At 35.9% G+C, this 20,079-nt stretch overlaps 2 protein-coding genes across 2 annotated transcripts; both read left to right on the forward strand.

Moving 5' to 3' along the window:
- Positions 1–277: 277 nt before the first annotated feature.
- LOC18094581 (G-type lectin S-receptor-like serine/threonine-protein kinase LECRK3) lies at positions 278–3,373 on the forward strand. Its single transcript, XM_006368912.3, has one exon. The coding sequence runs from the start codon at positions 485–487 to the stop codon at positions 2,870–2,872; it is 2,388 nt and encodes a 795-aa protein (XP_006368974.2). The 5' UTR covers positions 278–484; the 3' UTR covers positions 2,873–3,373.
- Positions 3,374–6,775: 3,402 nt separating this feature from the next.
- LOC112327907 (uncharacterized) lies at positions 6,776–18,494 on the forward strand. Its single transcript, XM_024603251.2, has 10 exons — positions 6,776–6,898; positions 7,527–7,597; positions 8,488–8,541; positions 8,861–8,975; positions 9,433–9,527; positions 10,435–11,336; positions 11,706–15,057; positions 15,296–17,347; positions 17,419–17,662; positions 17,745–18,494. The coding sequence occupies exons 1-10, from the start codon at positions 6,776–6,778 to the stop codon at positions 18,492–18,494; spliced, it is 7,758 nt and encodes a 2,585-aa protein (XP_024459019.2).
- Positions 18,495–20,079: the final 1,585 nt, after the last annotated feature.

Consider the following 20,079-nt stretch of genomic DNA (forward strand, 5'->3'; position numbering starts at 1 on the left):
TATTTGAGATTAATTGCTGATTCTGGCAACAGGAGGAGGGAGAGTTTTTGCAGTCTTTAATTTAAACATTGGATTCTTCCTGCTTTATTAATTTGCATTAAAAGACTTACCAAACCCAAATAAAACTCGTCAATTTCAAAGCACAATGTTAGGTTCCTTCACGTAACTACGTTGTCTCTTTTATCTATTTCCTTAACGCTAGGTGAGCTGTCCTTTTCTTGTCTCACCATAAATGTATTCAGGTTCAAAGAGTTGAGTATTCACCTGATCGGGTCGGTCAAGTTTATTGAGTCAGTCAATTACGATGCTTCTGAAAGGAGACGTCGATAGGAAAAGATTCAAGTTCATATGTTATATGGACTTCGAGGTCCTCTATCAGTTTATAGATGACACCAACATTTGTGAGTTGTGTAAAACGACCTAGACTTTATACGTTCCAAATACCTTACACCACAGCTTCTCTGAGATCACACGTCACGTTACCATGGCTTCTTTTGCTATCCTTCCTTTTCTCATCCTTCCCCTTCAACTCGATTTATCCATGGCGATAGTAACTCCGAGCTCATCACTGACCACTAATGGAAATACGTGGCTTTCACCATCAGGGGATTTTGCTTTTGGTTTTCGTCAACTGGGCAATTCAAACCTTTTCTTGCTCGCCATTTGGTTCGACATAATTCCAGCTAGGACCATTGTTTGGCATTCCAATGGAAACAACCCACTTCCAAGAGGATCAAAAGTTGAGCTGACATCTAGCAATCTTGTGTTGACGAATCCTAAAGGTCTAATAATATGGCAGGCAAATCCAGCTACCCCTGTAATCTCTGCTGCCATGCTTGACACAGGGAACTTTGTGCTTAAAGGTAACGATTCTAGTACTTACATTTGGGAGACTTTCAAGAATCCTACAGACACTATCTTGCCAACCCAAACATTGGATTTGGGCAGCAAGCTGTTTTCTAGATTAACAGAAACCAACTACTCAAAGGGAAGGTTTGAGCTCAACTTCTCGAATGGCAGTCTCGAGCTCAATCCTATTGCTTGGCCTAGTGAATTTCAATATGATCATTATTATAGCAGTAATACATATAATGCAGATCCTTATGAGTCTGGCTATCGGTTGGTTTTCAATGAATCGGCAAACGTTTACATAGTTAAACTGAATGGAGAAATTGCTCAGTTTCCTGACTGGAATCGTATAAATTATACTGGTGATAACTATTACCGAGCAACTTTGGGATTTGATGGAGTCTTCACTCAATATTCTCTTCCAAAGAATTCTACAACTAACCAAGGTTGGTGGCCAGTGCAATCCATTCCCTTAGACATGTGCACGGCTATATTTAATGATATTGGTAGTGGTCCTTGTGGTTTCAATAGCTACTGCTCAATTCAAGAAAATAGGAAGCCCACGTGTGACTGTCCTCCTGGATATGTTTTCCTGGATCCAAACAACAGACTTGGCGGATGCAAACCAACTTTTCCACAAGGGTGTGGACTAGATGATGGACGGGGAGACCCAGAAGAGTTATACGAAATTAGGCAGTTTGATAATGTAAATTGGCCATTGAATGATTATGAAAGGTTATCACCATACAACCAGACGCAATGTGAAAAGTCTTGCTTATATGATTGTTCATGTGCTGTTGCCATTTTTGATGGTCGTCAATGTTGGAAGAAGAGGCTGCCTCTCTCCAATGGAAGATACATGCGCACGGGTTTTTCAAAGACTCTCTTCAAAGTAAGGAAAGAAGTTCCTCCTTCTGGTTATTGCAACGTTGGCAGTGATAAAGAGAAACCGGTTCTACTAGGTGCCCTTCTGGGTAGTTCTGCATTTCTCAACGTGATTTTGCTGGTTGTTACTTTTCTAATTCTGTTCAGAAGGCGCGAGAGAAAAGTGAAGAAGGCAGGGCCAGATTCAAGCATTTATTTTTCAACATTGCGTTCCTTCACTTACAAGGAACTTGAAGAAGCAACTGATGGATTTATGGAAGAGCTTGGCAGGGGTTCCTTTGGCATAGTCTATAAAGGCTTCATGAGATCAAGTTCAGGAAACGCCATTGCGGTCAAGAAGTTGGACAAGTTGGCTCAAGAAAGGGAGAGGGAATTCAGGACTGAAGTGAGTGCAATTGGGGAGACTCATCACAAGAATCTAGTCCGGTTGCTTGGATACTGCGATGAAGGGTCTCATCGGCTTTTGATATACGAGTTCATGAGCAATGGCACTTTAGCAAACTTCCTCTTTACACTTCCAAGACCTGATTGGCATCAGAGAGTCAAGATCGCATTGGGGGTTGCAAGAGGGCTTCTCTACTTGCATGGGGAATGTGAGTTCCCAATCATCCACTGTGATATTAAGCCTCAAAACATACTTCTAGATGACTCTTTCTCTGCAAGAATATCTGACTTCGGATTGGCAAAACTGTTACTCTCAAATCAAACACGGACTCGTACGATGATCAGAGGAACACGAGGCTATGTGGCCCCTGAATGGTTCAAGAATGTGCCTGTAACTGCTAAAGTGGATGTCTACAGTTTTGGTGTGCTGTTACTAGAGATCATTTGCTGCAGAAGGAGCGTCGTAATGGACCTTGAAGAAGGAGAAGAAGAAAGAGCAATACTTACAGACTGGGCTTATGATTGCTATATCGGTGGGAGAATTTATCATTTGGTGGATAACGACAAGGTGGCAATGGATGACAAAGAGAGGCTGAAAAAGTGGGTAGAGGTATCAATGTGGTGTATTCAAGAAGAACCTTCAAAGAGACCTACAATGAAGATGGTACTGGAAATGTTAGAAGGTTTTTTAGATGTTCCTCCACTACAATCTCCTTTTCCCCTCAGCTCAAGTGGTGAACTGATCAGAATCTAAGTCAATGGCGCGTCCATTTCTTTCTTACTTATCATGTGAACGAACATATGCTGTACTAGCTACTAAGCAATTTGTTTGGGAAAAAAACTCGTAGTATGGGCAAGGATCCGATGCCTCGCCGTTCGGATCTGGTGATCGAAAAGATGTTGAGCAGATTATCCATGGAAAAAAGTGAAGATCGATTGTTTGGTTGATCAAGGAGTTTGCTGCCCTTGAGCTCGGGCTTGTTTGGTTTCTTGAGCTTCTTTGTATTATCTAGTCCTTGTGGTTTTATTTTGGGCTATTTTTGTTACCCTTTTTTTTTTACAGCCTTGTGCTCTTTGTACTTGAGATTAGGCTCCTTAGATGTCCCCATTAGGCCTTGGCCTTCAATCGGGATTTCTTGTAAAAAAAAAAAACCAAAAAACAATTTCATGGGGAGTGTTTGCCGTGTTAGTTGTACGAGGAAATGTTTTTCATCAACGATGAAAAATTTACAATAAAAAAACTAGTTGTGTGACTTGTATTCTGTCTTAGGTTAAATATTTTTATTTTTATTTTTAAAAAAAGTTATATATACAACGTGTCTGATTCATTGCAAGAAAAAGCTCGATCGTGTATGAGCCTCCGCGCGTCTAGGTTTGGTTTTATTGTTCTTTTTTTTTTTTTTTTTTGTTCATTTCTAATTTTTAAAACAAAAAGACACAGAGACATGCCGCACGTCAAGGCCACCTCTATGCGTTTGTAAGTTTAAATTCTGACGTTTTTTTATTTTTTTATATTAATATTGATGTTTAAACCAGTTTATTTTCATCTTCACTAATTTTATGGATCCTGAAATTAATGATCAAGTAAACCTCTAGTGACCCTGAAATTTATGAGACTCGAACCGGTAATGTCTAGGGAGCAAATCCAAGACCTGACCAGAACTACACCCTTCAAAATTATTATTTTTTATTTAATTAAATATTAAATTACCTTTTATTTGTTACGATAATAATAATAATAAAATTCCATTATCTAAATACCAAAATGCTCAAGTCTTAAAATTTTTGTTTTTAATAACATTTTGATCTTTTCATTGTTCTTCTAAAATCTAAAAAGATCTATTTACCTTCGATTAATATAATAACACCTAATATGGCTTGTGAAAAGATTTTAATACGCAAAACCGCCATTATATTGTTACAATTAACAATGTTGTCACTCTATGAACACTATTATTCAAACGAGAATTAGCTATTGTTAATTATATTTCTTAGAGCATGCTGGATTATGAATATTTGAGTGAATACATTACTGTAACAATAATTAAATCAATAAGTGGAAATATTAAGTAATATTCTAAAATATGTGGGGAAAATACATTAGCTTTTTCTACATTTCCCCCTCCTTCTTTTTGGGTTTTACATTTTTTTTTTCTTTTTTTCCCAAGAATATCTTCTTTGTTTTATTCTTTTTTTGTTTTCGTGTTTTTTTTTAAATTATTTTTGTCAATTTTTTTTAATATTGAACCGGTTAAAAATTTAGTTTTGTAGTTTTTTTAAAAAAAACATTATGGATTGTAATATTTCCCTACATTGTTTTTTTTCTTTATTTTTATGAAATTTTTTTTCAAAATAATCTTTGTCGATTTTATTTTTTTTCATATTGAGCTGGTTGAGAATTTTGTTTCATTTTTAAAAAAAAAACACTGTGGATTGCTACAATATTTCCCCACATGGTTTTTGTTTTGCTACAGTATTTCCTCACATGTTTTTTTTAAATTATCTTTGTTGAATTTTTTTTATAATATTAAGCTGGTTAAGAATTTAGCTTTAACTTTCCCTACATAATTTATTTTCCATTTATTTTCTATTTTTTTTTTTGCTTTTTTTTCCAAAATTATCTTTTTTATTATTATTTTTTTTCAGAATTGTTTTGGTCGATTTTATTTTTTTAATATTGAGTTGGTTGAAAATTTAGCTTTATAGTTTTTTTCTTTAAAACACTGTGGATTGCTACAGTATTTCCCCACATGGTTTTTTTTCTTTTTTATGGTTTTTTTTGTTTTTTTTTAGAATTGTCTTTGTCGATTTTTTTTTTTTCATATTGAGCTGGTTGAGAATTTAGATTTGTAGTTTTTTTTCTTTAAAACATTGTGGATTACTACAGTGTTTCCCCACATGATTGTTTTTTGTTATGATTTTTTTCAAAATTATCTTTATCGGTTTTTTTTTTTTTCATATTGAGCTGGTTGAGAATTTAGATTTGTAGTTTTTTTCTTTAAAACATTGTGGATTACTACAGTGTTTCCCCACATGATTGTTTTTTGTTATGATTTTTTTCAAAATTATCTTTATCGATTTTATTATTTTTAATATTGAGCTGGTTGAGAATTACAACTGTAGATTTTCTCATTAAACACAATAGATTACTACAGTGTTTTCCTATATGTTTTTTTTTTCTTTTGTTTTTTTTTCTTATGATTTTTTCCAAAATTATCTTTTTTTTATTTTAGTTTTTTTAATATAAAGTTGGTTGAGAATTTAGCTTTGTAGTTTTTTTCTTGAAAATATTATAGATTGCAACAGTTTTTTTCCATATAATTTTTTTTATAAATTTTTCAATAAACCCACGATAATGCACAAGTATACTATAAGCCCGCGGCATCCACGAGCATTAGATCTAGTTTATAAACTACAGCATGTATAGAAAGATGAAACAGTTTGTCATTTGAAAAATAAATAACTGATTACGTATTTGTACAAATATTTAATGGGAAAAAAAAAAAAAAACTTCTCCACCCTCTGCCTTACAAGCTATTTCAATTAACACTTATTTTTTTCAACTATCGAACTATATGATGTTTTGATTGACATATTGTTTTTTATTATATTCGAGAGATAATTTCTAGGTTTTACAAAGGTTTTTTTAAAAAGAAAATCACTTAACATGCTATGCCTTCCTAAAACGTGCCCACCTATGAAGTTATCCAATTTATTTATTAAATACGTATGCAAGTCTTATTTCTTTTTTCAAAAAATATTAAAAAGTCATAAAAAATTCATAGAGCTATTAAAGGTTTATTATTTTTAATTTATCATATCATAAACGGTGTTTATGCAAGTCTTATTTATTTTTTCATAAAATATTAAAAAGTCATAAAAAAAATCATAAAGTTGTTATAGGTTATTTTTTCGGTGATAATTTATTATATCATAAATGGGTTTTTTTAACATTTTGGTGGAGTTTAATTATTTTTGTATTTTTTTATCAATTTTTTATGATATTTTACAAGAAAGAATGTACAACAACAATTCTTCTCCTTCTTATTATTATTTTATATTTCAAAAGAATTTTTGTCCTTCATAGAAGATAAAGGCAAGAATTAATTTATATATAGATTTAAAATACAATCTCGTAACCATTTCAGTTTGTAAAAAAAAAATCATTCATCAATTTTTAAAATAAAATCATTAAATTAAATATTATTACTTCGTGAATGCTAAAAGCTTGTTTGAGAATATGGTAAAGATTTTTTTTAAAAAAAATTTTGTTTGAAAATATATTTTTTATTTTTTTAAATAATTTTATATACCCATACATTAAAATGATATAAAAATATAAAAAATTAATTTGAAGCAAATAAAAAATATTTTTTAATATTTTTTAAATACTTTTAATATATATATATATATATATAGAAACAAGTTTTAAATAGGGCTCAAACTGAAGTTAGGCTCATCGTGCAGTCTTTATCTGATTTTATAGGCTTAGTTTGGTTGTACTGGGCCCTATGCGCTGTACTATGGTCTATTTTTCAGAGTTAAGAGACCCTCCATCAACTCCTTTTGGTTTCTTGGCCTTGCATTGAGTTCCACCTGGGCCACTAAATATATGCTGCTGAGCACACTCTTGTTTGGTCCTTTATTTCATTTTTTAATGTCTGAATATTTATGGGTTTTGAATCCTCAAGGTAATAATGGTAAGCTGCCAAAGCTGTCACCTGATCAATTCCTCAAGCTCAAGCAACTCACTGTGCTTACTCTTTCTGCGACCAATAAGGTGCTGGCTTTTAACATATGAGGACTAATGTTCGTGTTTTTTATTTGAAAGTTTACATCCTTGATTGAATTTATTGCTGCAATTCCTTTTATTGTGTGTATTTTGTTTCATGGGATTTCAGTTTGTGTTGCAAAATTAGAATTTTATGCCCAAGTTTTCCCCTTGCTTTATGTTCTGCAGGATAAACTCTTGCTCGTTATCATACTGTCCTGTTGTTTTCATTAATGTATTTGTCGAAGGAACTAGAAGAAAAAAATGTGCCATTTTGCTGTAATAATTTTAGTTAGTCCCTCTTGTAGATTCTCTCTTACAATGAACTGCTAGAGGAACTTGAGGTTTGTAACGTGCATGAACTTGAAGACTTCCTCATCAATGAGTGCGTGTATACAGCAAGTCTCCCTTTTTCTGCATCAGCTACTGGAAACATGTATTTACCTTCCCTGTTAATTAATTCAGAATGATCTTTTCATAGTACTTTTTTTTATAGGGCATAGTCAAAGGGAAGTTGAATCAGCTGGGAAGGTGTTATGAGGTTTAATCAATCACCTTGGGAAGTCATCTGTTTGGTTTCTTTAAGTCTTTAATAAATGTTTTGAATTTAATGCATGATGGGTTATTTCATTTTCAGTTGCAATTTGCAGCAGGGAGGGATCTCATGCATGGCCAGCTTGGGAGTATGATAGATACATTGGGAATTTGGTTGGCTTGTATTCCCTTTTTTCAAAAGAAATGCTTTACTTCCAGTATTTTACAACACATATCCCATTCAAAGAGTCTTTTTGAAGCTTATCTAGTCGTCTTAGTTTCTGCATTTCTAAGAAGGATTCCTGGGTAGAACATCTCTTGCTTGTGTAGGTGCAATGATTGTGCCGCAGTTCAAGTTATTTGCAATTAATAGACTTGGTAGCTAAACATGGTCAGACTTGTTCCTGTCATGTTAATAGGGGCTTCACCTTACATTTCTTTTTGTCCATGACTTGGCATTATAAAGAAGTACATTTTCTGATAACATTTTTTTTTATTGATGTGCATCTAAATGGTTGAACTTATTAAATTACTTGGTTACTGCATTATGTTCTGTTTAAGAAGTTGTTGGAGACAAATAATTTGATGTTGTATTCAGTAATGTCTCCTTCTACATCACGCTTTGTGATCTTTTGCCTTCACTAACCCTAGGGGCAAACTTTTAAATAAAAGGTAATCTTAGGTGGTTTTGAGACCAATAATTTGCAGCGTGGAATAGGAATACCGAAGGAGATAAGCTGTTAAGGTGTCATGTTGCATGCATTATTAGAACTTGGCATCGTGATGTGGCCAAATACTGCAGAAAATATGTTTTAATAACCTCCCAGTAGGTAAAACTGAAAATTTTGAGTTTTGTCTTATATTTCATAATTAGGGTCTTCTTACAAAATCAATTGAGATGTACTGTGGACTGACATGAAAGGGGACTCCACTTACCATTGAAGGTTTTTTCCAATCATTCATTCAGTTTTCATTCAATATTTCACAAGATCTTGAAATAAGGTAGATTAATGCAGAAACAAATGTTGTAGAATCTCTCATTCATGTTGAGTTATCCATTTTAGGTTTGTCATGGGTGAGTATGGACAAAGTCAGTCTGGTGATATTGCCACATTTTGGTAGTCACACTGGATATCTGGTGGTTTCTATTGGCTTGGATAAGATTATGAAAATCAAATTGTCCTTTGAAACACTGTTCTGTTGTTGGAATCTATTGGATAACTTAAGCAACTGGTGTTCTGTGCAGTGTATAACATGTGATTTTGTTCTCTGCTTTGGGTTTTCCAAAATCTGTTCTGTGTTTGCAATAATTTCACCAAAGCATGAATTCTTTCTAAATGCACCCCTCTTTTTTCCAATCTCCTTGTAACTCCTAGTGTTTATTGCTTCTTGTAAAGTTGGTGTGCCCATGTGACAACCATTGCTTGCAACTTCCAGGTCAGCCACTTCAGACAGTGTATTTCCCCTGATTGAAGAAAAGATTGACTGGGCTAGTAAAATATGCCAGTTTGACATGGATCACCAGCAGGAACTTCAAGGTAGAATTGATGAAGTAAAGAAAAATATTCATTTTAAAGTATAGGCTGAATCCACATTGTACTTTGTGAGTGTTTTCTTGCTCTTTTCTGCTGTAATTTGACTTCTGAATCTCTGGCTCAGTGATCCCTGTGGCTTTGGAAAACCAATCATGAAAAATAGAAGACAATTGAAACTTTGATCATGTTAAATGTTTAAGTTCATCATTCTTAGGTATTAAACAGGTACATTTCATTCTATATAAAACACAATGATGAAGTTCTTTCCATTGAATTTCCAGAACATGTGATGCTTTAAGGGACATTGAGGGGGGAAAGAAATTGCTCCTACCTTTCCTTTCTTGTTTCTGTTCAACTTTTTTAGTAACCCTGAATCTTGAGCTGTATGTTCCTGCAAATTATATGCATAAATATAATTTCTTATTAATTGTCATATGGAACCTTTTTTTTCTTTTTGGTTGGCAAAAATCACAGTCCAAGCAGGGCCTTTGTTTCTGGGAAAATGTTGATGGTTTTGGCTATCTTGGTGGACTAATGGAACAGGAAGAGGATCTCATCCGATCCAAGAGGTAATCTATTTTAATGCTGTGTCCTATATGGTATGCTGCTAGTGATTCATTTCAGGCAAACAGTACTTTCCATCGATATTGTCAAATATATGGATAGGGGAGGTTAAGTTGATTAACGAGGCAACTAAGTGTCGCACCCGACATCGCGGCGGCCTTAAAAATTAATGTTTCATGGAAAAGAATGGATTTCTGGCATCCTATTCTTTGATGGTGAATGGTCTTTGTTTAAGGAGTCGCCACCTAGTATTACGGTTACTAGGAACCCTAACTGGTCAACAGAGATTCTATGGTCCGAGACTGGTTACGTAAAATGGAAGATATTATCACCCCTTAAACGTCCTGCCTAAGGCAGGCTGCATTGCTGATCTTTGTCATTAATTGCTAACATTTTTTTTTTGTTGGTTTATACTATGATTGTTTGTGTGTAATATTCCTGACTCTGGCGCCAATGAATATTCAACTACGGATATTTCCAACTCTGGCGTTGGTAAATATTACGTAGATATGAAAATAAGCAAATTTAAATCATCATTTTTTTTTTATTCCTGACTCTGGCGTCAGTGAATAAACAAATAAAATTTTTTTATGCATACGCATTATTTTTATTTTTATGTAGCTAAAAAAACAAAACAAAGTAAAATAAAATAAATTTACTTAGTATCTTTATTCCTGACTCTGACGTCAGTGAATAAACCAATAAATTTATTTTATTTTATTTTATTTTTGCATGCATATTTTTTTATTTTTAAAGAAAACACAACAAAATAAATATGAATTTATTATTTTTATTCATTGACGCCAGATTCAGAATAAAACTATTGATTCAAATTTATTTCCTTGTGTTTTCTTTAATGGGTTGTGGGAAGAAGCCTTGGGTACCTTTGATTGGAGTGACTGGATATATTAGTTATGCGCCTGCTTTAGTTGCAAGACAGTTTGGGGGCATACAAAGCATCCCAAGAACGGTTGATTTAGCTCAATTTATTGGAGTATACAAAGGAGCTACCATGGAGATGTTGGAGAGCATTAGGCAGGATTGGAAATCTTTGGTACTGGTGAAAAAGGAGACCGGATTAAGGAATCCTACAGTTAGTGAAAAGTATCCTGAATGGCGTAATGGAGGAGTCTTTTATATGGTAGAAGTTTCTGAATCTGTGGGCATTCGAAGGAAAAGAGTGAACTGTGAAGAAGAATTAAGAAAACAAGTAAAATCGTTACAAGTTGAGCTTAAAGCAAAGGAAGAACAGAGAGTGTCTTTAGAGCAGCAGCTAGCCAAAGAAAAGGGTGTAAGGAAAATAGCTGAAGAAGAAAGGGACTCTGTGGGTCAAGACTTGATAAAGGCAAAGGCTGACTTGGAAACACAAAAAATAATTAATCAGGACATGACGTATTATATGGCAAAAGCTAAGCATTGGGAAGAGTTAGCCATCAAGACACAAGCTATATTGAAAATGCGTCGGGCGGACATTGTTAAGTTTAAAGACCAATTGGGAAAAGCTGAGGCTTTAACTAAAATTCATGAAGAGCGAAAAGCAGAGTTGAACAGTCATAAGGCTGAAGCAGAAGCATTGAGATCTAAGCTGGACAAAGAAAAATTGAAGACCGTACAACTTATAGGAAACCAAAAAATGTTAAAGCAACATAATCAAACATTGGATGATGCCAATAACTTTTTGTCTAGAAACAACTTGATTCATACTGAGAGGATAAGGGAACTACAAGATCAGATTGATCGAGCAGCTGTAGAAGCCCATTTATTACGAGTGGAAGCTCGTCAAGTGGGAGGAGATATAATGAAATATCGAAGAAGTATGGATAATACCGATCTTTTTTTAAAAGCAATAGCTACTAGAGGCAGTGTTTTTTCTCCTGTAATAGATTAGATTAATTTTTCATTGTAAGCTTCTGAATGAGTAATAAAAGGGTTGAGACCCACATTTTTCAATGCAAAAATATATGTATATGATGGAAAGCCCAAATGTCAAAAAGCTAAGCAGATCTCTTCTCGGCATCACAACAATGATATCAAGTTCAAGCTCAACCCACATATCTAAAGAATGACGGCCATATGTCACCAACAAAGAGCGAATCTATATCCAATATGTTGCATTCACATTCATGCATCTCATACATTTGCTTATAGATTGTCATATTCTGCATATAACAGGTGAAATATAGGTCCCCAACCGAAACGTATCCATAACACTCGTTCACGGAAGAAAATGGAAAATGAAGAGAGAAATCAGTTAGAAATTCAACACCAAAGAGAGTTGGAAAGCCTGAAAGAGGATGTAGCAAGGCTTACCAGCCTGCTTGAACAGGCTTTGAGGCCTAGAGCTGGAGAAGGGACATCTTCTCAACAAACATTTACACCTCAGCCTCCGCCTCCATTTATTCCGCCATCTGAACCTCAGCATGCTGCTCATTTCGTACCTACTCAATCAGCACATCCAATGAGGGTCCCCCATTCTGTGTTGATAGAGGAAGAACCTCAAAGGAACAAGATAATAGAGGAAAATGGTCATGAAAAACTAGCTGCTTTAGAAGAAAGAATGAAGGCAATAGAAGGGAATAGTTTGTATGATCCGGTGAAGGCCGCTGAAATGTGTTTAGTGCCTAATGTGGTTATTCCCAGAAAATTCAGAGTTCCAGAATTTGTTAAATATACTGGAACTCAATGCCCAATCACCCATCTTAAAGCATATTGTAATAAGATGGCTGAAGTAGTCTATGATGAGAAGTTATTGATCCATTTCTTTCAAGACAGTTTAAGTGATGCGGCTCTTGCTTGGTATATGCGTTTGGATAATACCAAGATTAAAGGATGGAAGGATTTGGTTGAAGCTTTTATTAGACAGTATAAGTTCAACATGGATATTGCCCCAGATAGATCAAGTCTGCAAGCCATGGAAAAAGGCAATAAGGAGTCTGTAAGAGAATATGCCCAAAGGTGGCGCGAATCAGCCGCGCAAGTAAATCCTCCATTGTCGGAAAGGGAGATGACTGGTTTATTTTCCAACACTTTCAAAGCCCCGTGCTTTGAATACTTGGTAGGTAGTGCTGCACAAAATTTCTCTGATTTGGTTGTCATAGCTGAAAGGATCGAACAAGCTGTTCGGACGGGTAGGATCGTGGATCCTACTGAAAAAAGAGGTTTTATTGGAAAAAGGAAAGAAACGGAAGTTCACAATGTTGAAAGGGAAAGTAGAGGGAAGAACACCTACCAAGACATTTACAGCTTCAAAAGTATTACACCTACCCCCTCTATATCCAATATAAAATTCTCTTCACCTACAAACACCCAAAATAACCCAATAAACAACCAAACCAATAATGCCTACCGCCCAAGAAGAAATTTTCCAATAGATCAAGTGCAACTTCCACCATTACCCATGTCTCTTACTGAAATGCACCAAAGATTGCTTAGTATTGGCCAGGTAGCACCTGTTCCCTTAGAACCTTTACAACCACCATTTCCTTTTTGGTATAAACCCGATCAAAAATGTGAATACCATGCTGGTGCTGTTGGTCATCATATTGATGGATGTGTTGCATTCAAAAGAAAAATCCTTCAGCTCATCAAAGCTGGGTGGATTTCTTTTGATGAATCTCCAAATATGAATTCTAACCCTCTACCAAATCATGCTTCTGGAGGTGGGGGAGTTAATAGCTTGGAGATAGGAAGGGGAAGTACAGCAACTTTAAGGGTGACTATAGATAGATTGTATGGGATGTTGAGACAAACAGATTATCTAAAGACACCAGTCAAAATACAAGCTGTAGGGAATGTGAATGAATATTGTAAATATCATCAACAGCTTGGGCATGATATTGACTCGTGCGAGGAGTTTCATTTGGAGGTAGAAAATATGATGACGTTGGGAATGTTAAGATTGATGAAACTCAAAGAAGATGAGTTAGTAGGAACAATGACTGGTTGTAACCAGAAAGTGGAAGTTTGTAGATATATACCAACCGAAAAGGGTCCACCAAAAATGATCATAGCCAAGCCTATGAATACTGTTAGCGGAAGCTATAATGCCCAACCCTATAATTATGGTTATTCCTTTCACAACACAAATCCTGCCCCTGTTTTCCATGCTGAAATAGGAGGACTCACTCGGAGTGGGAGATGTTTTACTCCTGAAGAGTTGGAAAACCATAGAAAAGCCAAAGGAAAGGATATGGTGGAATTGACAAAGACAGATGAGGTTAACAAGCCAGTAAGTGATGAAGAGGCTAATGAATTCCTGAAATTGATGAGGCATAGCGAATATAGTGTGGTTGATCAGCTAAAGAAAACACCCGCTAGGATTTCTTTGTTGTCATTAATGTTGAGTTCAGAATTGCATAGGAACGCACTTCAGAAGGTTCTTAATGAAGCATATGTTCCTCAGGATATCACACAAGACTCCATAGAACATTTGGTGGGTAGGATTCAAGCCACCAACTACCTCTATTTTACCGATGATGAGCTGGATCATGAAGGGACCGGTCATAATAAACCATTGCATATCACGGTAAAATGCAAGGATTGTGTGATTGCTAAGGTGCTTATAGATAATGGTTCTGCTCTCAATGTATTGCCGAGACATGTACTTGATAAAATGTCAGTTGATGCCTCTCACATGAAGCCAAGTACCATGACTGCTAGGGCATATGATGGGTCACCTAGACCAATCATTGGGAGTATTGATGTTGAACTAATCATTGGCCCACAACCATTCCAAGTCATATTACAAGTAATGGACATTCATCCATCATATAGCATTTTACTGGGGAGACCTTGGATCCATGCAGCCCGAGCTGTCGCATCTTCTTTACATCAACGGGTCAAGTTTATCATCAATGGGAATTTGGTGACTGTGAGAGCTGAGGAAACTTTGTCAATGATAAAAAATGTGTCGATCCCTTACATAGAAACTGAAGAAAGTAAGGATGGAAATCTGCATGCATTCGAAGTTGTAAATGCTGAATGGGTACCAGAAAATACGGTACGAAGAAAGCCAGAAATTTCTGAAGCAGCAAAAATGGCTGCTAAATACTTCTTAAAGCATGAACTGCCATTTCAATATGACCACACTACCGGAATGCCTGAGAGGGTTAATGTGATAAAAATGAAGTGTGCGGATCAAAGGTTTGGCTTAGGGTTTAAGCCTGGGAAAGCAGATTTCAAAAGAGCAGCTGAAATTAGAAGAAAAAAGAGAATAGCCCGGATTGAAAAGAGAGAACCAGATGAAGATCGAATAGAGATCCCACCAATCCATGTAACATTTCCAAGATCCGCATATGTGATAAAAACTGAGGATTATGAGGGGGGACTAAGAAAAGAATTCAATAGTGTTACTATTAATTATCTTGAAAAAGTCGGTGAACAAGATTTAAAGGAAGAGGATAGTACTCATGAACAATTGCCCCAGCTGACTATTGGCGTTTTGGAAGATGGCTCATCAGAATTCGTGAGGGAACTGGCCGAGGGAGAAGATTTAGCAAATTGGGAAATTCATGAAGTCCCAATTGTTTTCAAAAAGTAATGTTTGTTTGCTTGTTCGTTGTTTTCATTATTTGTATTGTTTGAATAATTGTGCCTTGCCAAATCATCATGCTTCAAGAGATTGGCAATAAGGTTTTGTGGTTGAGCCCTTCTATCCTTTAAATTTCAATGAGATCATGCAAATTTTCTTTCAATCGTGTTTTTCTTTTTCTCTGTTCATTTATTTACTTTCCCATAACTATACACTCACAATCGAAACACTTTCCGCTTTCAGGAAATCTGAAAGCGGATTGTCGTATACCTCACAAACTCATTGCACTGTGGATAATTGGCTTAACTTTGATGAAACTATAATTGCCATGGATGAAGAAGAGTTTGGTGAGGAAGATATCCATGAGTTCACAAGGTTAGGGGAACAATCTGATCGCACATGGAAGCCTGCAAAAGAAGAACTAGAACTGATAGATATGGGCACCGAACATAATAAAAGAGAGTTGAAAATAGGGAAGCTAATCTCTGCTGGCGTAAGAAGTGAATTGGTCGCTCTTTTACGAGAATATGTTGATGTGTTTGCCTGGTCATACGCTGATATGCCTGGTCTGGATACTGATATTGTGGTACATAAACTACCTTTGATAGAAGGATGTAAGCCGATTAAGCAAAAGTTGAGGAGGACAAGGCCAGATATACTAATCAAAGTGAAGGAGGAGATAACAAAACAGTGGGATGCTGGATTCTTGGAAGTAGTCGATTATTCTCAATGGGTGTCCAATATTGTAGTAGTACCCAAGAAAGACAACAAAATCAGGGTATGTGTGGATTTTCGAGATTTGAATAGGGCAAGCCCGAAGGATAATTTTCCTTTACCCCACATAGATGTACTGGTGGATAATGCTGCTAAGAGTTCTACTTACTCTTTTATGGATGGTTTCTCTGGGTATAATCAGATTAAAATGGTCGAGCAAGACAAGAAGAAAACAACATTTGTTACCCCGTGGGGAACGTATTGCTATAGAGTTATGCCATTCGGACTCAAAAATGCTGGAGCAACTTATCAAAGAGCAATGGTGACATTATTTCATGATATGATGCATAAAGAAATTGAAGTCTATGTGGATGATATGATCGCTAAGTCTAAAGATGAGGAAAACCATATCCCAGCTCTAAAGAAATTATTTGAAAGGCTGAGAAAATATCAATTAAAGTTGAACCCTGCAAAATGCACATTTGGAGTGAAGTCTGGGAAGTTATTGGGATTCGTGGTAAGCAATAATGGTATAGAGGTAGACCCTGATAAAGTGAAGGCCATACAAGCTATGTCAGCTCCTAAGACTGAGAAAGAAGTTCGAAGCTTTTTGGGGCGTTTAAATTACATTGCTCGATTTATTTCACAACTTACAGTCACTTGTGAACCAATCTTTCGATTACTTCGAAAGAAAAACCCTGGAGTATGGGATGAAGATTGTCAAGAAGCCTTTGATAAGATCAAACAATATCTGCAGAACCCACCTCTATTGGTGCCACCGGTGCATGGGAAGCCTCTCATTTTGTATTTAACAGTGACTGAATCAGCAATGGGCTGTGTGCTTGGCCAACATGATGAGTCTGGGAGAAAGGAGCAAGCCATCTACTACCTTAGTAAGAAATTCACTGAGTGTGAATCTCGTTACAGTATGATTGAGAAGCTGTGTTGTGGTTTGGTATGGAGTGCGAAAAGGCTCCGACAGTATATGTTATACTATACCACTTGGTTAATTTCAAAGATAGATCCTCTAAAATATATTTTTGAAAAACCATACATGTCAAATAGGCTGGCCAGATGGCAAGTGTTGTTGGCTGAATACGATATCATCTACAAAACAAGAAAATCTGTGAAAGGAAGTGCAATCGCAGATCATTTAGCTGATAACGCCATTGAAGACTATGAGCCGTTAAATTTTGACTTCCCTGATGAAGATGTGCTGGTAATAGAAAGTGATTGGTGGACCATGTACTTTGATGGTGCGGTGAATGTGTCTGGTAATGGAGCTGGTGCTGTAATAATTTCTCCAGAAGGAAAACAATATCCCATTTCCATTAAGCTACAGTTTAGTTGCACAAACAACACAGCTGAATATGAGGCTTGCATTCATGGATTGGAAGCTGCATTGGAACTGAAGATAAGGAAATTAGGGGTATATGGAGACTCTATGTTGATAATTTGCCAGACAAAGGGGGAATGGCAGACGAAAGATGAGAAATTGAAACCATATCAAGAATATCTCTCCAAATTGGCTGAAAACTTTGAAGAGATAGAGTTCAATCATTTAGGAAGGGATAAGAATCAGTTTACTTTATAGATGGAGAAATCTTATACAAAAGGTCATTTGATGGGACTTTATTAAGATGTCTGGACAGATCAGAAGCCAATAAAGCCTTGTGTGAAGTGCATGGAGGAATTTGCACCACCCATGCAAATGGGCATATGATGGCAAGACAAATACAAAGAGCTGGGTATTTTTGGTTGACCATGGAAAAGGATTGTATAGAATTTGTCCGAAAATGTCATAAATGTCAGGTGTATAGTGACAAAATCAATGCACCCCCAGTGCCCTTATTCAATATGGTGTCACCTTGGCCATTCGCGATGTGGGGAATTGATGTGATTGGGCCTATTAATCCAAAAGCCAGCAATGGTCATCGGTTTATCTTGGTCGTAATTGATTATTTTACAAAGTGGGTAGAGGCCTGCTCATGTGACTCAGAAGGTGGTCAAGCGATTCATTGAGAGAGATCTAATTTGTAGGTATGGTTTGCCAGAAAGGATAGTAACCGATAACGCCAAGAACTTCAATGGGAAGATGATCGTGGAATTATGCACTAAATGGAAAATCAAGCATTCAAATTCATCCCCTTACAGACCAAAAATGAATGGTGCTGTTGAAGCTGCTAACAAGAACATAAAGAAGATTGTCCAGAAAATGGTGGTCACATATAAAGATTGGCAGGAATGGCTTCCTTATGCTCTACATGCCTATCGAACAGCAATAAGGACGTCAACGGGGGCTACACCTTATTCATTAGTTTACGGAATGGAGGCAGTGATGCCTTTGGAAGTAGAGATTCCTTCTCTAAGGGTCCTCATGGAATCTGAGCTAGAAGAGGCTAAATGGGCTGAGATACGATACGAACAGCTAAATATGATCAGTGAGAAGAGATTAGCTGCAATTTGTCACCACCAACTGTATCAAAACAGGATAGCAAGAGCATATGACAGAAAAGTTCGACCAAGAGAGTTTAAAGAAGGAGATCTTGTATTGAGAAAAATCCTATTACTACCTAGTGAGAATCATAGCAAGTGGGCACCCAATTATGAAGGTCCCTATGTAGTAAAGAAGGCATTCTCTGGAGGAGCATTGATATTGACAGGAATGGATGGAGAAGATTTGAGTAGGCCAGTGAATTCCGATGCCGTGAAGAAATATTATTCATGATTGTATAAGTTCTCATCAAATCAATAAAAGTTTTGCCAAGACATTCACTTTGCATATCTTTTCTCTCTCTCATAAATGTTTATTGATATCAAAGAATCAGTAAATACACTCTTGAAGCCTTGCATGATCTCATAGATTCAATTCATTACTTTTACCAAAATCAGTTTCCTTATTTGAGTTTTAAAAAAATTGATCTGGCATTTTGATTTCAAAAATAATTTGATGTTTATTCAAAAATTATATTTTTGACATTCTACTTGTAGAATGACAAGTGAATCAAGCAACTCCTTCATAGAGGTGACCAAACTCTAAAAAGAAAAAGAAAAAAAGAAATGAATAAATACCCTTACCCCATGACTCTTGAATAATGTGTTTTTAAATGTATGAATAACGGTATGTAGTGAACTTGTTGCTCATAACTCATGAAATGCATCTTTGCAAAGACTAAACCATCACACTAGATGAGGTCAAAGTTTATTGATCATAGCTGCTTGCGCTTGAAATGAGGAAAGGCCATCTTTGTTATTCCTTTCACATTCTGAAATAAGTACATCCCTTGCGATCCCTTTTTGAGCCTGAATAATTTTTCTTTCATAAAAACATCCCGACTAAGATCACACCCTACACTGGGGCAAGTGAAATTTCAATGATCAAGAAAGATGATAAAGCCGTGAGAAAGCCAAAAGGCAAAAGAGCCCAAGAAACTCAAATGCTAGGGGGCATGACCAAATCACAAGAAAAAGTGATAACCAAGATAAAGTGAGTATGCTCTAGCGAAGCAATGAAAAAAAAAACAGAAAAAGGGCAAATAAAATAAGAACGGCAAAAGAAAATATGAATGACGTCAAGAGTCAAACTGTTGATTGTGATCTTCAGTCTTTGAAACCCTGAAACACTCTTTGAGCCTTATGAATCATTTTCTTTCATAGCCAAAAACCACAGCCTATGTTACGTGCCTGTAGAAGTCCTTTCTAATCAAGCAAGCAAGCAATCTAGAACAATAAACAATGCTCTCAAAATGCAAAGAATATTTTTTCATAAGATTCATGATATCAAGAATAAACTACTCATTATTATTCATGCTGATAAAAATAAATGTTCAAAAAAAGAGACAAGTTTTTTCTCATACAAAACCTCGAGCTTTTTCTCGAGCCCTTCACTTCGAAACAAAAGGTCATCTCATGACATATTTTCACCGAAGACCTCATTGCCAAACACAAGAGCAAATAATCTCTTTTTCAAGAAAGAAAATAACCAAGGAGTTGCAAGATTTCAAAAGCAAATTGTTTTAGACTCGCATCAAAATAATTTTTGTTTTCAAAATGCAAGATCAAGATTTCAAGATTCATTCTAGACCCATACTTCTTCACCAAACTGAAAAGGAGAGAAATGAGAGAATGGTCTCTTAAAACCATTATCTGTCTAAGTCGCTGACAGGGCACACTTGGGGGCAATGACCAGTACAAGGGGGCAATATTGTGCTTAAGAAAAATCTATCTGTTCTAAAAAAAAAAAGGAACATTTCCTACAACAAGACAAGGGGGCATTTTGGTTTACGAAAGACAGTTTGATCCTTTCAGCAAGT

Source organism: Populus trichocarpa, chromosome 1, assembly GCF_000002775.5.
Source record: "Populus trichocarpa isolate Nisqually-1 chromosome 1, P.trichocarpa_v4.1, whole genome shotgun sequence".
Lineage (NCBI taxonomy): Eukaryota > Viridiplantae > Streptophyta > Magnoliopsida > Malpighiales > Salicaceae > Populus > Populus trichocarpa.

Excerpts from the sequence above, each read along its gene's own strand:
- LOC18094581 (XM_006368912.3), top strand. The coding sequence starts at position 485 with ATGGCTTCTTTTGCTATCCTTCCTTTTCTCATCCTTCCCCTTCAACTC.
- LOC112327907 (XM_024603251.2), top strand. The coding sequence starts at position 6,776 with ATGTCTGAATATTTATGGGTTTTGAATCCTCAAGGTAATAATGGTAAG. Across the intron at positions 15,058-15,295 it reads GTCCCAATTGTTTTCAAAAA|GAAATCTGAAAGCGGATTGT; the intron begins GTAATGTTTGTT and ends TTCCGCTTTCAG. Across the intron at positions 17,348-17,418 it reads TTAGGAAGGGATAAGAATCA|ATCAGAAGCCAATAAAGCCT; the intron begins GTTTACTTTATA and ends ATGTCTGGACAG.